General features: G+C 36.9%; 1 protein-coding gene across 1 annotated transcript in view; it reads left to right on the forward strand.

The window, feature by feature from the left end:
- The window catches only part of Sym (symplekin scaffold protein), a 662,620-nt gene that overhangs the window by 450,390 nt on the left and 190,007 nt on the right, over positions 1 to 22,223 (forward strand). The window contains exon 21 of the mRNA XM_090376545.1: positions 15,144 to 15,326. Coding sequence (XP_090232671.1) covers positions 15,144 to 15,326 — 183 coding nt within the window. The remainder of the gene's footprint in view (positions 1 to 15,143; positions 15,327 to 22,223) is intronic.

Here is a 22,223-nt window from a genome sequence, read left to right on the forward strand (position 1 = left end):
CCCCCCACACCTTCACTACAATGGCCCTTGAACAGCTGACAACGCTTGTAGTAGCTAAGATGCTGGCTCTGCCTTCCTAGTGCTAAAAATCTTATCTCCTCTCCCCTTCCTTCACCATCCCATCCTGTTGCATGGGCGTTGTATTGATGAACACATGGGCTGTGTTACGGTAACTAAGAGTAAGAACAGGTGCATGCATACTTGCATGTACAGCAATGCTAGTCAAGACATCAAAGGCAGATATTGTTGGGATAGTAGAGACATAGTGTCACACAGACATAAGAAGTGCAGAACTGGAATTTGGGGAGTACAATGTGTACAGAAAGGATAGACAGGACGGGGGGGGGGGGTTATGCTGTTAGTTAAGAAACACAAAATCTAAGGAAGTGCATCCAATTGACGTGGGTGGACAATGCAATGTTGAGACTGTTTGGTGTGACATAAGCACTGGGAAAGGAAAAATGACAGTAGGTGTGTATTTTAGGATTAATGACTCTGATGAATACAATGGATAACTGTACAGAGAAATATACTCGGCCAGTAAGTCAGAATGTCTTGTAATGGGGGATTTTAAAATTCCAAATATTGACTGGAATTTGTGGGTTGGTCACTGACACGCTAGCAAAGTTTTGTGGAATTATTTGAGGATTGCTTTCTACAGAAACATGTTCAAGGGGCAACCAGAGGGAGTAATACCCTTGATCTGATTTTCAGCAGTGATTATTCGTGCATTAAGAATTTGCAGATAAAGGAACCACTAGTTGGCAGTGATCACAGTGTACTGATATGGGTTTTACTTAAAGATGTAACTACCACCAAGGGTAAAGGGATGGGTTTTCGCTTTCATAACAGTGACTACAGTAGTCGAGCACAGTTTTTAAATTCTAAGCACTGAGATCAACTGTTAATGTTAAAAAAAAAGAATTCTAAATGGAAAGCCTTCAAGGAATTAATCTGGAGGCTACCAGGCTTTTCATACCAAATAAGAAATACTGTTCAAGGTTCAGACCTAAATGTATGTCAGATGAATTAATTACGCTTGTGGCAGAGAAGAAAAATGGATGCGATGCATATAAATTATCAGCCGACACAGAAGCCTACAGCAGATATAAGCTACTCTGTAATCAAGTCACAAAGGAGGTTATGTAGACGAAGGTAGATTATGAGAAATCTTTGGCAAAGGATGCAAAGAAAAACAGCAAAGAGTTCTTTACTTATGTAAACTCTAGAAGGAAAGGGATGAATCAGATTGGTCCCTTTAACATGGATGGTTCGACTATTGATGTGCTGCTCAAGTAGCTGATAAACTGAATGAGTATTTTGCATCTACATTCACACATGAGGAGTTAGCATTAGCAAAGGCACATGATGCAAGAAAGCAAGCTTATATAGCATCAGCCAAAAAAAAAAAAAAAAAAAAAACCCTTATTTCACCCATCCACTCAAGCCTAATGTTTGTCAAGTTCTGCCTTGAATCTATTTAAGCTATCAACTTCTACACTGACAGATGGAAGTTTGTTCCAGCAATCAACCACCCACTGGCTAAAGGCACACTTCCAGAAATCTATCCTACAACCATCTTTCCTCAATTTGAATTTATGCCCTCTCAGGTGATTATTCTGAGCAAGAGGAAGAATCCCATCAGCATTGACCATGCTCAAACCATTCAAGGCTTTATACACCTCAATCGGATCACCTGCAGGTGCCTAGTCTCCAGACACTGTAATTTGCAAAACTTAAGCCCTTCTTTGTAAGAGCACCCCTTTGTTCCATTCACTAATCTTGTTGCCCTTCTCTGTACTCGTTCCAGCAGCTCTACATCCTTCTTAAAATTAGGCCTCCAGACCTGTATACAGTACTCAAGGTGTGGCCTGACCATTGCCTTATACAAAGGGATAATCACCTCCTTATCCCAGCTAGAAAAATTCCTGTATATCATTGACAAGGCACCATGAGCTACTCTTGCATACCATCTGCACTGCTCAGAAAACTTCATATCTGCCTGCACAAATACCCCCAAGTCCTTTTCTTCTCTACCACTGTCAGTATGGTACCACAAAGTTGATACGTTACTCTGCGATTACTGCTTCCCATATGTAGTATACATTTGTCAATGTTAAACTTCATTTGCCACCTCTCAGCCCTTCTGCTCAACTTTTTTAGATCTTGTTGCAGCAGTGTACTGTCATTAGTGTCACTAACTACCCTGCCAACCTTCGTATCGTCTGCAAACTTGGACATTAAGCCTGATATACCATCATCAATATCATTTATAAATACAGAAAAAACAATGGACCCAACACTGAACCCTGAGAGACTCCACTAATAACATTAGTCTACGAAGAGCAGTGTCCATTGATTACTACCCTCTGACTTCCCCCACTCAACCATCCCTTTATCCATAACAGCAATTTGCCTCCAATGCCACACCGCTCAATTTGTGCAGCAGTCTTCCATGTGCAACAGTATCAAAGGCTTTTCTAAGATCCAAATATATGATATCAAAACCGTGAAAGTCCGTGAAGAGCAGTGTCCACTGATTACCACTCTCTGTCTTCTCCCACTCAACCATCCCTTTATCCATAGCACCAATTTTCCACCAATTCCACTCTGCTCCAATTTGTGCAACAGTATTAAAGGACTTTCTAAGATCCAAATATATGATATCAAAGTTATTATTTGCATCCAGTTCCTTTGTGACTACATCACAGTATCCAATCAAATTAGTCAGACAAGACTGACTAATTAACAAACCCATGCTGTGTCCAAGCTATAACTGAAGTCTTGTCTAGATGATCCTTCAATGCTTCTTTAACCACTGATCATGCGCCGCTTGGAAGATGTAACTGGAGACTACTATGCAACATTTCTTTATCAGAAATTATGCTCAAAAATTCATCAGTATTGGTCACAGTTGTTAGAACCTGGTGTGTTTGTACTGCATGGCAACACAAGGCCTCATATCATAACTTGTTATTACCAATTACAAGTGGGAAACACTGCCTCATTTCCTTATAGTTCTGATGTGAGGCCTTGCAATTATTATCCATTTCCCCAAGATGAATGCTTCCACTGAGCTAATTGTGGCTTCAGATTGTGTTCAAATCACATGTCCACGTCTTTTCATCTATGGCAACAGTGCATTTTAAAAACCCTTGATCTGCTTGTTGTAATGGGAAGTGTTGCACGGACAAAGATTTCTGCTTATAAGTGGTTATTGCAGCCTTGACCCAAATAATTTTAGCAGACAGTTAAGCAGCATTCAAAAATTACCAAAACATTGGGTCATAAGATGTACGTAAAGGAGAATACATTTAAGATTTTTAGTCTAAATTATTTTATGAAATTCATAAAATACTTTTACATTAACACACACTAGTAATACTTTTACACACACTAGTAAAACTTTTGTGGTTTTACATTAACTTTTGTGGTTTTTGTGGTAAAACTTTTGTGGTTTTACATTAACTGCTTTTGTTTATTACTTTAGGGGAAAGCTTCATAAGTAAAATTATTTTACTTATGAAGTAAAATTATAAGTAAAATTATTTTACTTATAAAATTATTTTCATAAGTAAAATTAATTATAAGTATAATTATTTTTTGAACTTTTCAATGCAGATCCTTTATGTGCTTTTTATGCTGCAATGGATCCTGCTTATTGTGTTCACTTTGGAATACAGCTGAAATTATAACAATAACTGAAGAAACAAGAGTTCAGCACTGTTTATTTGGACAGAGCAGAAATGTGTATATAAAAAAAGTGAAAATGGATAGAAAGAAAAACATGAAAATTCAGCAGTATAAAATACTTTAATTTTATTGTTCAAATCTAAATTTATTCAACTATTTCATTCACATTTATTCAAATATCAAATTCTTCTTTAAGAAAGTCATCAATAACAGTGAAACAGTCATAATGTTTCTGGAAATGTATACAAACCATTAAAAACATAAAAATAAGTTAAAATCAATAATTAGAAAAGAGTTCATATGAAGTAGCTGCAGTGTAAAATAGTTATATTGGTAGGAGTACAGATACATTACTCTCACGGTGTAATAATGTAGATAACACTATTTGACAAAAGTTTTTTCGTCATACCTCTGGAACGAAAGTTGGTTATATTCTGAACAAAATTAAATGTCCTGATTTTGAAAATATCAATCTTTTACTTTTGTCACATCTACATCCAAAGATATATGCATTTTTTAAATTCTTTGTTTTTATACAACATCAGTATACATGGTTGTAATTATTACCCACAATATATGTTACTTAGACATATTTCGTACTCAATGATTTCCTTTTATACTCCATATTTTAAAATGTCTGCAATTCTGCCCAGAAACAATAGGAGGGAGTACATGATGAGAGCCTTCTCAATTAATTCGGCCCTGGAGGAAATGTGCAAGGCTCAAGGGGAAGAATTTTTTTCAGTGTGGTCTGTGCTTGTTAACAGGAGAGACTGCTTCTACAGGAATGGGATACGCTTAAATAGAAAGGGTGCAAGAATATTTGCTGATGCTATCGAGGCAGTGTTAGGTGGGTCGGAAAACTGCTAGCTTGGGGGGGGATTCACAGACTAAAAGGTTAAAAGTAGCCGCAGGCAGAGGTGAAGGTGATTCTTGCACAACTTCTATTAGAATAAGTAGCAACCTGGAGCGAGGGGAGCTGGGGGTTTCAGGAACTGATGGCAGTCATCATGAAACAGGTGAGTATATGGGATGTGTCAGGGTAACTAGGAATAGGTGCATGTATGCTTGCATATAGTAAATAAAGATAAAGAAGTATAGTAAATAAATTTGATGAATTTGAAGTGTTGGTCAAGACATCAAAGGCGGATATTGTTGGGATATCAGAGACGTGGTGTCACACTGATATTAGGAATGCAGAATTGTAATTTGGGGTGTACAATGTGTACAGAAAGGATAGACAGAATAGGAAGGGAGGAGGTGTCATGCTGTTAATTAAGAAAAACATAAAATCAAAACAAGTGCATCCAGTTGATATAGATTAACAGTGCACCGTTCAGTCAGTTTGGTGTAACATAAGCACTGCGAAAGCAAAAATAAGAGTAGGAGTGTGTTATAGGCCTAATGACTCGAATGAGTACAATGAACAATTGTACAGAGAAATAGAGTGGGCTAGTAAATCAGAATGCCTTATAATGGGAGATGTTAACTTCCCAGATATTGACTGGAACTTGTGGGTTGGTCACACACTAGTAAAACTTTTGTGGTTTTATTGGATGATTGTTTTCTGCAGCAGCATGTTCGAGAGGTAACCAGGTTAGCCTCTCTGGTTGCCTCTCAAACTTCATATGGGTAGAAATAACACTTGATCTGGTTATCAGCAGTGATCATTCGTGTATTAAGAATTTGCAGATAAAGGAACAACTAGGTGGCAGTGATCACAAGGTACTGATGTGAGATTTACTTAAAGATATAATTACCATCAGGGGTAACCCTGATGGTATTTAAGGAAAGAGTTTTTGCTTCCGTAAAGGTGAATACAGTGGTCTCAGACAGTTTTTAAATTCTGTTCAGTGGGATCAACTGATGATGTTGCCAACAGTAAATTCTAAGTGAGAAGCATTCAAGGAATTAATCGTGGAAGCTACTAAAAGTTTCATACCTATTAAGAAATACTGTTCCAGGTTTAGAATTAATGGTTATCAAATGATCTAATGAGACTCGTGACAGAGAAGAAAAATGCATGGGATGCATATAAATTATCAAGTGACTCTTGAAGTTAAACATAAGAAAGGCACCTGGAGTGGATGGGATCTATCCAGTTACATTAAAGGAGGCGGCAAAGCAACTAAGCAAACCCTTAGCCATAATTATGAGAGCATCCTTGGAGTCAGGGGAGGTCCCCACGGACTGGAGATGTGTAAATGTATCCCAAATTTACAAAGGGGGATCGAAGGGTGACACGAGTAATTATAGACTAGTTAGTGTAACTTCTGTTCTGGGTAAAATAATGGAGTCACTGGTTAAAGATGCATTGCAGGATCATCTAGACAAGACTGGAGCAATAATTCAGACGCAGCATGGGTTTGTTAAGGGAAACTCTTGTCTGACAAATTTCGTAGGATATTATGATGTGGTTATGAAGGAACTGGATGGGAAAAATAATTTTGATATCATATATTTGGATTTCAGGAAAACTTTTGACACTCTTGCACATGGAAGACTATTGTACAAATTGGAGCAGAATGGTATTAAAGGTATGTTGCTACAATGGATAAAAGGCTGGTTGAGTGAGAGAAGACAGAGGGTGTTAATCAATGGGTGCTGCTCTTCGTGGACTAATGTTATTAGTGGAGTCCCACAGGGTTCGGTGTTGAGTCCACTGTTGTTTTGTTTATTTATCAATGATATTGATGAAGGTATATCAGGCTTAGTGTCGAAGTTTGCAGATGATACAAAGGTTGACAGGGTTGTTAATGACAGTAATGGCAGTGTACTACTGCAACAGGATCTAGATAATTTGGGTAGATGGGCTAAGAAGTGGCAACTGAACATTGACAAATGCAAAGTACTGCATATGGGTAGAAGTAACCCCAGAGAATCATACCAACTGTGTGGTACTGCCCTTAATATGGTAGAAAATGAAAAAATACCTGGGAGTAATTGTGCAGTCAGATATGAAGTTTTCTGACAATACAGACAGGCTGCCAGGGCAGGTCATGGGATTTTGTCAATGATATATAGGAATTTTGCTAGCAGGGAAAAGGAGGTGATTGTCCCTCTGTATAAGGCAGTGGTCAGGCCATACCTTGAGTACTGTGTAGTCTGGAGGCTTCATTTTAGGAAGGATATAGATTTGCTTGAGCATGTACAGAGAAGGGCAACAAGATTGGTGAGGGGAATGAAGGGATCCTGTTACCAAGAGAGGCTTAAGTTCTGGAAATTGCAGTGGCTTGAGACTGGGCACCTGTGCGGTGATCTGATTGAGGTGTATAAGGCCTTGAATGGGTTGAGCACGCTGAATTCTGATGTGATCCTTCCAATTGTTCAGATTACGAACCTAAGGGAGCATAAATTCAAATTAAGAAAAGACAGTTGTAGAATAGGCGGGTGGTTAATTGCTGGAACAAACTTCCATCTGTCGTTGTGGAAGTTGATAGGTTAAATAAATTTTAAGGAGGAACTGGTCAGGCATTTGGTGGGAATGGTGTGATTTTTTATTTATTATTTTTTTTTTTGGCTGATGCTGCATAAGCTCATACACTTTCTTTCTTGCATGACATGCCACTACTACTACTACTACTATTTCTTTCCAGTTTGAGGAACCAACAGTAATCTCATATCATGGCAGAGTCCCAGCGACCTTGGTATCATTTTTCCATTGCAGATACATCATAGTGGAAGCACTCTCCTTGTTCTTCACTGACATCTGCTAAGTTTTTACGAAAGAAATCCAGATGGGAATGAAGGAAATGCATTTTCAATGACATTTGGCACCCCACGTTCTTGTAACATTTCATCAAGTTTGTCACCAGTTGCTCCTAGTTCTGTTGTTTTCTCTTTCCAAAGAATCCGGGTACCACAGTCTTGAAAGGTTTCCATGCAGCCAGTTCAACATCATTCTGTTTCTTTGAAATTCTTCATCTTTTAGGAGCTTTCTTATTTGAGGACCTATGAAAATTCCTTCCTTCAGCTTTGCATGAGATAAATTTGGAAATATTTTCAGTAAATATGCGAGTCCTCTGCTTTCTTTATCCAGTGTCTTAGTGAAATTCTTAATCAGTCGAAACTTGTTGTGTAAAGGGAGAAGAAGAACCTTTTGTGGATTAACCAATGGAAGATACTTTACATTGCTTTTGCCGGGAATATATTCATCTCTCTTGTCCCAGTGTTGTGTGACGTAGTGTTTAGCTGTTGCATGATTATCCCACAAACACAGGAAAGTACAGTATTTAGTGAAGCTACTTTGCAACCCAGCAAGCAGCGCAATCACTTTCAGATCAGCACACATATTCGAACCATAGTCATTGTAACATATAGCAGCAAGAATCTGGGACATACTATCGTAAGTTTCTTTCAGGCCAACAGTATGAACAAGAGGAATTGATGGTAAAGTATTTCCGTTATGAAGCAATTCTGCTTTCAAACTTAGCTTTGACGAATCACTGAACAAACGGCATTCAGATGTATTGTGATCAATGTTCAGTTCATGCATAAGACCAACAACGTCTTTGCAGACACACATGTTGTTTTCCATTGCAAAATATCTTGAAAACTCTTCATTTCGCTTATGGTATATTGTAATGTTTGTACCTTTGGCGAGTTAGTAGTAGTAATAGTGGCATGTGATGCAGGAAAGCAAGTGTATGAGCTTATGCAGCATCAGCGGAAAAAAAAAAAGTTCGTTCCACTGTTGTAGTCTGGATCCGAGTAATTCAGCCTTCTCTTTGGGTAACACCAAGTCGTTTAATTCTTCTTGTTCAATGTAGTGTGGGGCCTTTTCTTTTTCTGGCTTGTTGTCCAAATCATGTGAAGTTGTACTTCATGGTTCTGCAACATCTGGTAAAACGATTTCTTTTATACCTTCATCACTACTTCCAATACCTCAAGATTTTGGTGGCACAGCTACCGGCATTTCTTTACCGTGTACTTAGCACCAACCTAATTCCTGATGGGATATTCGGATTTTGGTGCAGTGCTTGCTTTTTTTGGAAATACAGGTAGTTCTCGACTTTACGTGTGAATTCATTCTTAGCGAGGGCTCGTAAAGCGGGAATTTATTTCCCATAGACATAAGGTTAAAAATAGGGGTTAGGTTCTCAACAATGAAATTAGTTAGCTGATTAGTTTGTTTAAACAATGATTGATTTATCGAAAGAAATGAAAACGTAGCTTGTAAAATTATAAAAAAGCAATTATAAAGCAAATTATAATAATAGAGAAATTATTTACGACTTACAAATGTTAAAGAATATTTATTCTTCATCATCATCGGCTATATGCACACTCGTTGATCACTCATTATTGTTTTGGCACTTGTTGGTTTGTTGCACAAGGAGACGTCGTCGTCTTCAGAAATTTTCAAGAGGCATTTGTTTTCAAGATAATCTTCTCTTTTAATTATAAATCTCACGATTGCATGCATAAGCATTTTTAACAGCACACACAAATTGAAACTAACATGATTCGCGTGGAGTAACCAGTTTAAAAAAAAAAGAATGAAGAGAAGATGCTGAGAATTTATTTATGTTCTTTATACGATTGAAGATTGATTGAAGTAAAGGGGAAACACATTTCACCATAATAATGTAAAAAAACCACACAATTCCAGCTATGGGTATTTTTGCAAATGCAATAACATCAAGTTTACTACCCATTTACAATTGCTTGCAGTAACAGAAAAGACCAATAAACCGGAAAGTGCAAATTGTTTTTATTATTTTATCGTTCTGACCTCCAGAAATGTGCTTTAGAAAAATATCACAAAGGCGTTTCAAATTGATTCTTATAAGGGAACATATGATAACGATGAAAGTGTAGTGCATTTTAATGATTTGAATTGGAAACTAATACAATTTACAAACCACGCTCACAACCTTTTATATGGCCTTAAGGTCATGCTCATGACCTTAAAAATGAAATTTTAGAGAGATAAATAATTTAGTTATACAGCGAAATTTTCAACTTCCAAGATCTTGAAACGAATTACCAAATACCAAAAAACAGTGTTATTGGGTTCACATTACGATATTTTAACGATACGATGGTGTCTCTGGAATTGATTAATATCGTAAAGTGGGGTACACTGTATTGTATAGCTACGCACTTGGTTTGGAATGCGGTATTTATGAATGTTTAACATTCATTTTTTGCAATTAATGTTCTTATTTTCAATTTTGTGGAAACTTGATACTTGGCAGAAAAAAAACTCGTAAACCCGGGAACTCATAAAGTGAGAATTGCCTGTACCCTTTATTTTTGTCATACAGAAATAGCAGTCGTCGAAATGATTCTTGGGCTTGCACCACACCATAGGGAAAAGGTAATGCTCTCAGCTTGCCATATAACGACAGCCTTAAGTTCATTGTACAAGTAATACGACAGATATGTGGAGCCCAATTTTTTTCTAGGTCACCAATCTTGCAGCTGAAGTATAATGAATATGCAACTTTTGTGACATTGTATATTTTCTTTCTCTGAGTTTTTGGGGTTAAGTGTCCACAAACATAGCGGAATTTATCCAGGTGATCGATACAAGTTCTGTGCTTTGTCTTCTCCATTTTAACAATGCATTAATCTAAAAACAGTAAAAGTATTAGTATTAGTAATGGCCGCATGGTGCAAGAAAGCCTATGGCTTATGCTGCACCAGCCAAAAAAAAAAAAAAAAAAAATCCGAACAAAACAATGATAAAAAAATAAAATAAAAATAAATAAATAAAATAAATAACTAAATAATAATAATTAATAAAAAAAAAAAAAAAAAGGAAATTAAATCTATCATCCTATGCGCTTCCCTTACCCGAAAGTACTATCCAGATGACCTTTGAATTTCCCCAAACTGTCGGCCTCTACCACCGATGAAGGCAGCCTATTCCAGTAATTTATAACTCGCTGGCTAAAAAGAAACTTCCTGCAGTCCAATCTATACACTTCCCCCCGTAACTTGAATTTATGTCCCCTAGTTCTAGCATCATTTATAATCTTGAAAATTTTGTCCTCAATCATTTTACTGATGACTCTCTGAGCCTTAAACAACTCAATCCAGAACTCTGCAACACCAAAACTCTGCAACCCACATATTCGAAGTCTTTCTTTATAAGGACGCCCTTTTGCCGATCTCACCAGGCGAGTTACCCTTCTTTGCACCCTTTCAAGAAGCTCGATGTCTTTCTTTAGGTGCGGTCTCAATACTTGAACACAGTATTCTAAGTGTGGTCTAACATAAGCCTCATATAATGGGATTATCACGTCCCTATCTCTACTTGCAAAAGTTCGATAGATGATTGATAAGACACCATGGGCCTTCCTTGCAACCTGTTTACAATGCTCAGAGAATTTCATGTCTGACCGTATCGTAACACCCAAGTCCCTTTCCTACAGTACTGGATTTAGTTGAACTCCACCAAGTGAATAAGTTTTTTTGGGATTACTGTTTCCCAGGTGTAATACCTTACACTTTGTTGGATTAAAGCAGTGGTCCTAATACTGATCCTTGGGGAACCCCACTTCTTACATCAACCCAATCTGAGGAGTAGCCATTTATCACAACCCTCTGCCTCCTGCCCTGAAGCCATCCTTCTATCCATCTAAGGATTTTCCCAGTGATTCCAACCTGTTCCAGCTTATAAAGCAACCGCTCATGTGGGACTGAGTCAAAAGCTTTGCTGAAATCTAAATAAACAATGTCGAAATTATTCCCTAAATCCAGCTCGTGAGTGACCCTTTCGAAATAGCGAACGAGATTTGTTAAACATGATTTTCCCTTTACAAAACCATGCTGAGTATCCTTGAGAATTTCAATTCGATCCAAATCATCCTGAATTCCACCCTTGATCATTGGCTCCATGATTTTCCCTACTACTGAAGTCAGACTGACAGGTCGATAATTTCCAACTTCACTTTTAGAGCCACCCTTATGTATGGGAGATACATTTGCACTTTTCCAATCCAAGGGAATTTCCCCAGAGTCTAGTGATGCTCGCATAATTAGCCTCAATGGTTCAATGCACTCGCTTGCCGCCTCTCTTAAGATTATAGGGTATATTCCATCAACTCCAGGAGCCTTACTGGTCTGTAGGCTTGAATGTTTTTTCATTAAATAATCTTGTGAAATTTCAATATCATTAATTACATATTTTTTAACTTCGCTCCCACAATTTCCCATTGCCACAAAAGGCTTTTCATTTGTAAATATCGATGCAAAATAACTGTTGAGTTCAACTGCAACGGCAGCTGGTGTATTTATTACTATCCCCTTTCCCTTACGTAAAGGTCCGATCTGGTTTGTCCTGCTCTTCTTGGCATTTATATATGTGAAAAATTCTTTATCCCCCCCTTTTTGCTCTGTTTGCTAGTGATTTCTCATAAACTGCCTTTGCCTGTCAAACCTTTTCTGTGGCTCTATTACACATCACCTTGTAGCTGTTATAGGCTTCAGTACTTTTTATTGCTCTGTAATAAAAAGTACTGAAGTTAATATCTACTCAGTTAAGAGGCCATGTAGTACCTTAAGGCATCGTAATTTCCTTTTCTGAAATTAAAACCCATTCCTTTGCCTTTTACTACTGCTACCTCTCTCATCATCATCCACCGTAGATCTCCATGGTCACTTCCTGCTACTGGTTCCTCTACTGTCAGCCCTGTTATGTCATCTGATTCGTGGGTGATGATGAGGTCTAGGATATTCTTTTCTCTAGTACTTTCCCTGATATGTTGATACAAATAACAGTCATCTAGTTGATTTAAAAATTTTGTTCCCCATGTCGAGTTTCCTTCCCATTTACTCCAATCAATTAGAGGCAAATTGAAATCACCCATAATAAGACATTGCCGCTTACTTGCCCATTCCATTTGCATGTAGAGGCTTTAGTCATAATCTTCACAATCACCTGGTTTGTAGATTACTCCTACTCACATTATACTTTTGTTTCCAACTATCTCACACCATACAGATTCTATACATGTGAAACGTCTGAATCCGGGAAAGCTATTTTTGCACTCAGGCTGCTTCTGATAAGAAATATTACCCCACCACCCCTTCATCTACCCTATCCTTCCTAAATACATTATACAAGCCGTACTGAAACTCATCATCCCCAATTTCCGGGTGGCACCACGTCTCCGTAAGCCCTATTATGTCCACGTTACTTGTTTTAACCAGCAGTTCGAATTCGCTCATTTTATTGACGACACTTAAATCTTAAACAATTAAGATTTACTGTTCTTGTATATTTAACAATCCTAACACAAGCCTTGACGTTTTTTAGGCTCTCTTCCCTGATATTAGCTACCCACTCACGTGAAACGTCTTTGCCCCCAGAACATCTAGATAATACGTCCAGTTGGGGTAACAGATAAGAACTGTTAAGGTATGTGCAAGAGTTACATTGACCAATATTATCAGATAAACGCGTGTCAGTATAACCCACATCCCCCCTAACTAGCAGTTTCCCTGAACCTTTAAGGTATCCTCAATAATACTGGCAAAAACTTTTGCACCACCTTTGTTTAAGTGTATCCCGTCTCTACAAAACAAATTCCTTCTACCTACAAGTGTGGGCCATGCCGACAGAAATTTACTCCCTAAAGTTGGTAAATTTGAACCGAAGGTGAATTTTTGTAGTGTAGTTTATCACTATATATTGAACAGTTGAATGGTGTAATAAAATTAGTAAAAATACTGACTTGTCTGGAAAAGTGCATCAAAATCAAAGTATACTATATTGCAAGAACAGTAATGATGTATTTGCTTAACTTTTAGACCAATAAACAAAACAAACCAAAAGTTAATAAGTTTAAAAATTGTATTTCAAACAGTAATGATATCTTTGTACAGAATCCAGTTATCTATCTATATCTTAAAACTGAGATGATAAGAAATTTTTATGATTGATTTTAAATTCTGTATATAAAACTTGACCAGAAACAATCATTGATTTTCTATAGGTAAAAAATCATGTTGGGTAGTGTAACCATACAAACTGTATGAAATGGCAGCCTAACTAGACATCCAACATGTGAGTTCAAGAACAAATCTGGATGTCAAAGTAATCACTTCTATTGCAGTTGGATAAATCACAATAAGGCAAAAAAGCAATAACATAAACTGAAGTGCCGATTACAATAAACATTTTTATATGTATTAGTATACAATTAGGACTTTACAAAAGTGATGACATTACACAAATGATAACATTATCAATGATCACAATAAGCTGTTTACATTGTATTTACATTTTATTAAGTGAAAATTAGCTGTATCCTTTCAAAATAAAATAACTGCTCCTTTTCCTTTTTGTTAGTTGTTGTTGTTGTCGCTTCGGTTTCTTTGACCATATTGCACCTCTCAAGGTTTTTGCATTTCTACTGTGATCCAAGCCTGAGGCGGGATTTGAACCTGTGACCTTTGGGTTGCCAGGCAGGCACTTTATACCCATCCGACTAGCCCTGTCGGCTAAAATAACTGCGCGCGCACACACACACACACTAACTGCTACCATTAATTATGCAACTTTGGAACTATGTATATATTAAGTGCAATAACATCATTAATACACAGCCATTTCTGAATAAACAGAATATTTGTAAGGCAGCATCGTTTTAAGTTATATCTCATATTGTGAACACCTTCACAACTAGTGGCCATGATATTGCGCTATTTCGAATAAGTAACGCTTCATATAAGTAGAAGACTAATGTTACTTATTCTCAGATAGGTACCACCACCCAGACGGTACCCTTTCAGGGCTATATTTTATGTGTGTGGGATAATAACTCGACCTATCCACTTGTCCCTATTAGACTTAGAAAAGCAAAAAGGTAGAGGGAAAGTAATAGTAGGAATGGAAGATGAAAAGAAACGGTGTAGAAGAATGAAAGGGACAGTAACTCCTTCAACTCACACCACTCAAAAACTCATATAAACTCCTTGAATAGGCAACTCTTCCCCAGTGGAGAAGGCTGTTGTTACCTATTCTTGGAAACTCCGGACATCATCAGGCTCCCCCTGGTGCCGTTTCAGGGCTATTTGGCCCTTCTTCGGTGGGTGGGTAGGTACCCCAGTAATGCAATAATGGCAAAACAGTTATGAACTATAACTCCACAATATGAGAGATACCTGATGGTATATCATGTATTTAGACTAAAATGCATTTAGGGCTAGAGCCTCAAGCTGCGAGCAAATTTAGACTATGTATATATTAAGTGCAATAGCATCATTAATACTCAGCCATTTCACAAATATTCTGTTTATTCAGAAATGGCTGTGTATTAATGATGCTATTGCACTTAATATATACATACTCTAAATTTGCTCGCAGCTTGAGGCTCTAGCCAACTTTGGAACTAAATGGCAACCTTCAGCTTACTATATATTTAAATTTAGCTGGCTTGAAAAAATATGTAAATATGATTTATAACAGGAAATGGATGTAAATTTTTTTGAAATAGACAACTGTTGTTCAAGGAATGATAACACTCAAAGCTCTTGTTGAAAGAAGGCCACCTAAGCAGTTACTTTTTCTTGGAGTAATATCTGAGTTAACTTTGCACGAAAAACTGGAAGTTAGAAATCAGGCTGTGAAGGCATCTAAACAGCTTCATGAACGTGGAGATCTTAGACCTTATATTGAAGTAAGTATTAATTGATTACCATATTGTATAATTTGGATTGTATTGTATAATTTAGCTGTATTAAAAAAAATCAACTTTATTACGTACTTAGGGAATTTTGCTGAGAGGGGAAATTACAAATTATCTACAGTAGCTTTACTGCATCATTTTACATGTGGAGGGATTGTATAAAATTCAAGGGTGTAATCCAGTGATTGTGTAAAATCAATGTACACTATATCTTTTTAATCAAATTGTGTGAATTTAAGATTGCACACTAATGTTATGGGTAAAACTGACTGTTCACTTATTCATAATATAAATATATAGCAGGAAGTAAAAAGTATAATGAATAAAAAAAAAAAAAAGAAATTAAAAATACATTTTGAAAAATAACTAAATATTTTAATAAATATACAAACATATTGTAAAGATAACCTTGATAGTATATAAATTAAGGCTGCATAAGTCAATTAAACCTAAACCTAACACTTCTATAATTCTCTCAAAAGTTCAGAATTACTATGTTCAGTACTAAAAAGTAAAAAATATTGCTATGGATTTCTTTCTTTCGTAGGGTTTCTTTTTTCACTTCATTATAATTAAACATTCAAATTTACATAACCTCATTTCTGTTGCGATCCAGATGATGAACAATTCCAGTGCTAGCAAAAATTCTGTAATCGTGTTTATGTGCCTTTAGGCACCTCCATAGCCAGGTGGGCAGGAGCAGCAGTGCCTAGCACACGCTTCTTGGTTAGACCGGGGGTTGAAGCCCATGACCACCAAATACGGAGGATGCGGAAAGGTCAGGGAATGACCACCGCATATTCCCGGAGCAATATGGCCTTAGTTGCTAATGCTCCTAAAAATCAAAAACCAACCAATGTGCCTCTATTAGTTTTTTTTAATATGAAGAATATTTCTTCAAAGAAACATTCTTCAATATACGATATTTATTCAACAGAGTTCCTGCCTCTCAAGAAACAAATTGAGAAAAAAACACTCAAATTTTCCTCAAGCAGAGCTAAACCTTATTGCCTAATGTTAATTAAAGAGGAATTAGTAACTGGCTACTGCAAAAGCCAGTGCTGCAGGAGCAGATGTCATAAAGTTTTGGATGCTAAAACAGAGCCTCGCACACTCTAGAGTTATTGCTTTTTCTATATAACCAAATCTATTTGGCAAAGCAGCTTACAGATTTTTGGTGTAAGGAAATTGTCCTTTGCAGTTTGAAAGCCAGAAAAGCACCCTTAAATCCAAAACAGTTATTTCTATATTGATCTGATCAGCTGTTTACGTAGGTCTTGGAAAAAATGGTCAATACTTGACTTACATGTTATCTTAAAGTACATGACTACTTTAACAAGGCTAAGCTTCTGAAGAAATCAGAAGCTTAGCCACTTGATTCAGTTTGAAACATCAGTCCACTATTCTCTCTTAAAGCATGAGCAGTTAGTGTCAGACACCTCAGTGTATGTTCAATTCACTGAGGTTTCGAGTCACAAGATTCAAATTTGCAGCGTACTAGGAAAGTTGCTACAGATTTAAAAAAATGCTTATGCATGCTATCGTGAAATTTATAAAGAAAAGAGAAGACTATCTTGGAAACAAATGCCTCAATGCATTTCTAAACAAAACGACTGCTTGTGCCTCCAACAGACCAACAATGAGTGCCGCGATAACAACGAGTGATCAACGAGTATGCATTTAGTCGATGATGATGAAGAATAAACATTCTTTAACATCTGTAAGTCATAAATAATTTCTTTATTATTATAATTTGTTTGATTTTACAAGCCATGTTTTTATTTCTTTGGATAAATCAATCATTGTTTAAGCTTAAACTAATAAGCTAACTAATTTCATTGTTGAGAATGTAACCCCTGATTTTAACATTACGTCTTTGGGAAAAAAAATTTCCTCTTTACAAGCACACAATAGGAACGAATTAACTTATAAAGTCGGGACCTACCTGTATTTAATAGAAATTATTGCTTTGAATAGATTTCTATTTGCCACATCAATGTAAATGATATGGTCCTGCTTTTTGTTCATCTTATTTCATTCAATTTGCTTTATTTGATGTAATTTTTTTCATTTTACTTCAGTATTTCCCGCTAATCTATACCTTCGGGCTGTAGTAATGCATCTGCAGTTAGAAATAATGTCTATTTTAAGCACATCACAACCCTTAGTATTGTAAGGTTTTGTATAATAACAGTATATCCTTTCCCTGACTTACGCAATACTCAACTTACGCAAATTGAACTTTATGTAAATTTTTGCCACCCTGTGCAAATTTAAAAAACATGGCAACTTATTTTGCATCCTTCAGGAAAGAAATGTCAGACCTGACTAGGACAGCAAAATTACATAGACAGCATAGTTAAGCTGTAAGCCAAGTACCTTAAAATAAAGTACATACAACATTCATTGTGTTTATATTGTAATTCATCTCTTTGCTTCTATTAGATAATGCTCCTGGGCATCCTGCACACCAAGATGATTTCAATTTGAACGTGAGAGCTATATTTCTTCTGCCAAAAATGACTTCACTCATCCAACCTATGGATCAGGGTGTTATTTTGAATTTCAAAGCATATTTACGCACAACTTTTGCTCAGTTATTGTCTTCATTCATCATCATCATCATCATCATCCATTTTCAATCCACTGCAGGATAAAGGCCTCTCCAGCAACTTTCCAGTTCCTTCTGTTTTGATCCCGTCACCACCAAATACAGAGGATGCGGAAAGGTCAGGGAATGACCACCGCATATTCCCCGAGCAATATGGCCTTAGTTGCTAATGCTCCTAAAAACCAAATAACAAACATTCTGTTTTGTGCCATGGCCATCCATTTACTACCCACAAACTCATGAATTTCATTTGTCCATTTCCATCGCTGTCTTCCACGGCTGGCAACCCAAAGGTCGCGGTTTCGAATCCCGTCTCGGGCTTGGATCAGAGTAAATGCAAAAACTTTGGGAGGTGCATTATGGCCACCGAAGCTGATGTGCCAACAACTAACCAAAAAAAAAAAGTCTTCCACGTTTTTGTACAGGTCCTCTTGGGTACCATTCTGTTATTTTCTTAGTCCAGCTGGCATCATATCTTCGAGCTATGTGTCCTGGCCAAGACCCTTTTTGTTCTTTAGTTTTGATAAGAATGTCCTTTACTTGAGTTTGCTGCCTAATCCATGTGTTTCTCTTCTTATCTAACAGTCTGATTCCAATATAATTCGTTCCATTCTTTGCCGTGTCGTTCTCATCTTCTCCTCCATTCTTTTGATGAGTGCCCAAGTTTCACTTCCATAAGTCATGGTGTGGAGTATACATTGGTTCATTATTTTACGTTTCAGACAAATTGGGTTTTTGTTCCTCAGTATGTGACTATATTTCCTGAATGCTATCCCTCCAAAATTTATTCTTCTCTTGACTTCCAGCCATTTATCATTATTACAGCTAATGACTTGTCCCAGGTAAGTATATGAATCCACCTTTTCAATTACTGCTCCTTCAATGATTATATCCCTTTCTGTGGCATACTTGTTCATCATTACTTTTGTTTTAGTCATATTCATCTATAGTCTGAAATTCTTACTAACTCTGCAAAACATTGTGGTCATAAGCAATGATCCCAAAGAATTAGAGGGATCATTGCTTATGACCACAATGTCATCTGCAAATCGTAAATGGTTTAGGTACTCTCCATTCACATTGACTCCTTTCTGTGACCAGTCTAATCTTCTGAAAGCTTCTTGAAGGGCAGCAGTAAACAACTTCGGAGATATTGTCTCCTTGCCAAACTCATTTCTCAATTTTAAATTTGCTTTTGTCTTTGTCTAGTCTAATAAAGGAGGTAGTGTTCTCATATATTTTCTTCAAAATCATAATATATGGGGTATCTATGCCTTGTCTTTCAAGTGCCCAAATAATTGGCCTTATGCTGTATGGAGTCAAATGCCTTTTCATAATCCACAAATGCCAGGCATAATAGCGTTTATTTGCTTTCTTCATTAACTGTGATATTATGCGAAGGTGATCCATAGTTGAGAATCCTGTCCTAAAGCCATCTTGCTCTTTCAGTTGATTCTCATCAAGTATTCTTTCTAATATGTTAGTAATAACCCATGTGAACAATTTATAGATGTGGGATAAGCTAATTGGTCTATAATTTTCAATTTCTGATTTATCTCCTTTCTTATGCAGCAAAACTATGATTGCATTATTCCACTCCTGAACCATCACACCTTTTCTAATGCATTTTGTGAAGCGTCTTGCCAGTTTTTGTGTCATGTCTCTTCCTCCCAATTTTAACAACTCTACAATAGCTTCATCTCCCGCCGGGGCTTTCTGATCTTCATTTTCTTCGACGCATGTTCTACCTAATCAGAAAGGATATTGGGTATGTCGTATGTATTACTAATTTTTGATCCATCTTCCCCACTGCTGGCATCATTTCCTCGCTCCTTGTATAATTCTCTGTAGTAGTCTTCTGCTATTTAAATTATACCTTCCCTACTACCCTCATTATTCTTCAGTTTCAGTATCATTTGTCTTTCTGTATTAGCTAACTTAAATCAGCAGCCATGAGCTACTGCTCATGGCTGCTGATTTAAGTTAGGAAAACATAGGACTTAAATTAAAGGACTTAAAACATAGGACTTAAAAGTTAAGGAAAACATAGGACTTAAATCAGCAGCCATGAGCTACTGCTCATGGCTGCTGATTTAAGTCCTATGTTTTCCCTTAATGCTTGTTCTACTTTTTTTGTGTTAAATCTTCTTATGTCCTCTCAGAGTCTCTTTCTAATGGCTTTGCATAACTCAGTATACTCAATTTTATCCTTGTCAGTGTTTATCTTGCTCTTTATTTGTCGTCTTCGGTTCATTACGACAAGTGTTTCTCAACTATTTTTTTCTTATTTGGATTTATTTTTACCCATAGGTTTTTATCTAGTCTTTTTATCACTTTCAAAAGTTGTAGTATTCCTTATTGATATCTTGGTCTTGAACAGTCTGCAGAAGCTCAAAGTTATTCTTAAGTTCAAGTATACTCTGCTTTATCTTCTCTTCTGTTATCTCTAAGACCTCCATATTATTTACTCGAGTCAGTTTTTTCTTTTCTTTTCTTACATCTATATCAAGTGTGCATCTTACCATTCTGTGATCACTTCTAACATTTACCTTGTTCAGGATGGTAACGTCATTCACGATATATCTTCTGTTAGTGAGGATGAAGTCGGCTTCATTAGTTGTTAATCCATTTGGGCTCTTCCATGTCCACTTTCTGTTCACCCTTTTCTTGAAAAAAGTGTTCATTACTGACATGCCTCAAGATTCTGCAAATTCCACAAGTCTTTCGTTACTTTAGCCGATTCCAAAATTTCCTTTTTGCACTGTTTTGTCTCTTTACAACCTTAGTATTGAAGTTCCCCATAATGATAGTGTACTGGGTTTTCTGCTTATCTAGAAAACTCAATTTCGGTGTACATTCCTTCAACCTCTTTATCATCATGGCTCTACATTGGTGCCTAAATCATTATAACCTTTAGCTTGTACCTCTTAGAAATCCTGAGTAGTATTCTTGACACCCTTGGTGATGTACTTTTGAATTCCAAAATGTTGTTTTTTATATTTTTATGGACCAAAAAGCCAAATTCGCCCCTCTCATTGTTTCTATTGGTCTACAGCAGATTTCCACTTGATAAACTTAAGTGATAAGTGATTCATTTCTTCTTCTTCTTGTTTCAGCCAAACCAATGATATTCCAATTTACATTTTCTAATTCCTTTTCCAGCTCTAATATCTATCTTCACCGATGAGCGATTTTACATTGTTACAGGCCAAGGTCAGTTTCCGTTCATGGTCACACCCAGAGATTCTTAGCACCTTCTGCTTTAACTCTGATCCTCTCGCTGCCTAAGAGGGAGAGTGAAAGCTGCTGTGTACTGAGGGCCATTTGTTTTGTCATGCTGTCGGGCTTGGTCTTTTCATCTTCATGCTGACCAGGAGTGTTGAAGAGAACTACTCAACATGTTCATTGCCACCTAAGTGACGTAACAGGGCTTACCATTAACAAGGTGTGCATGAGTGGATTTTTGGGAGGCAGGCCATCCAGACTTTTCTTAAATCTTCCGAAATAGAAAGATATTGGATCCATCGGTGTTTTAGACTGAGTGTCTGATAACACACAGAATGCCTCTTCCCCTCTAAGCCCCTGTGTGCATTAGACAGTGATAAAAATTTGACATTAAGAGACTTTTGGAAATCTTACAATAGTTACCACGCCATCCATCAATTAATAAGGCCTGGGTGGAAATTACTAAAAGTTGTTTAAATGGCGTATGGAAGGAAACGTGCCCATGGCACATAAAAGGCTTTGAAGGATTTGAAGAAGATGAATCATATGAAGAAGTTATAGTTAAGATTTTAAAGCTTTCAGAGTTACTTCATTTGGAGGAGTTAATAGAGGAAGAAGAGAAGGAATTATCTAATGAAAAACTTTTTGACTTGCAAGCAGCAATAGTGAAAGAAGAAAAGGAGACTCGAGATGAACCAAAAGAGGAGCAGCAATGCTTCACCACCGGAAAGTTGACAAAGATATTTTGTGAAATTGTATCGGTGATGGTGAGATTGGAGAAGATCGATCCTGATAGTGAACAATTCTTAAAAGTTAACAAGGGTGTGAATGATATGCTTGCTTGCTACAAAGGAAAGAAAAAAGCCACCTTCCAGTCATTTATTAATATGTTCGTTCATAAGGATAAGCAGCTGACTCTTTAAATCTCTAACCTCTGCAGTGCTGTACTTGTCAGATGGAGACCTTGATTCTGGCAATGATTATTTTTGATTATAAGGAGTTTGTACCGGCACCTGTCTTAATCTTTTTATTGTACATTTTGAAGCACACTC

The sequence above is a fragment of the Mastigoproctus giganteus genome, chromosome 6, assembly GCF_048544385.1.
Source record: "Mastigoproctus giganteus isolate SK-2022 chromosome 6, ASM4854438v1, whole genome shotgun sequence".
In the NCBI taxonomy this organism is placed as follows: domain Eukaryota; kingdom Metazoa; phylum Arthropoda; class Arachnida; order Uropygi; family Thelyphonidae; genus Mastigoproctus; species Mastigoproctus giganteus.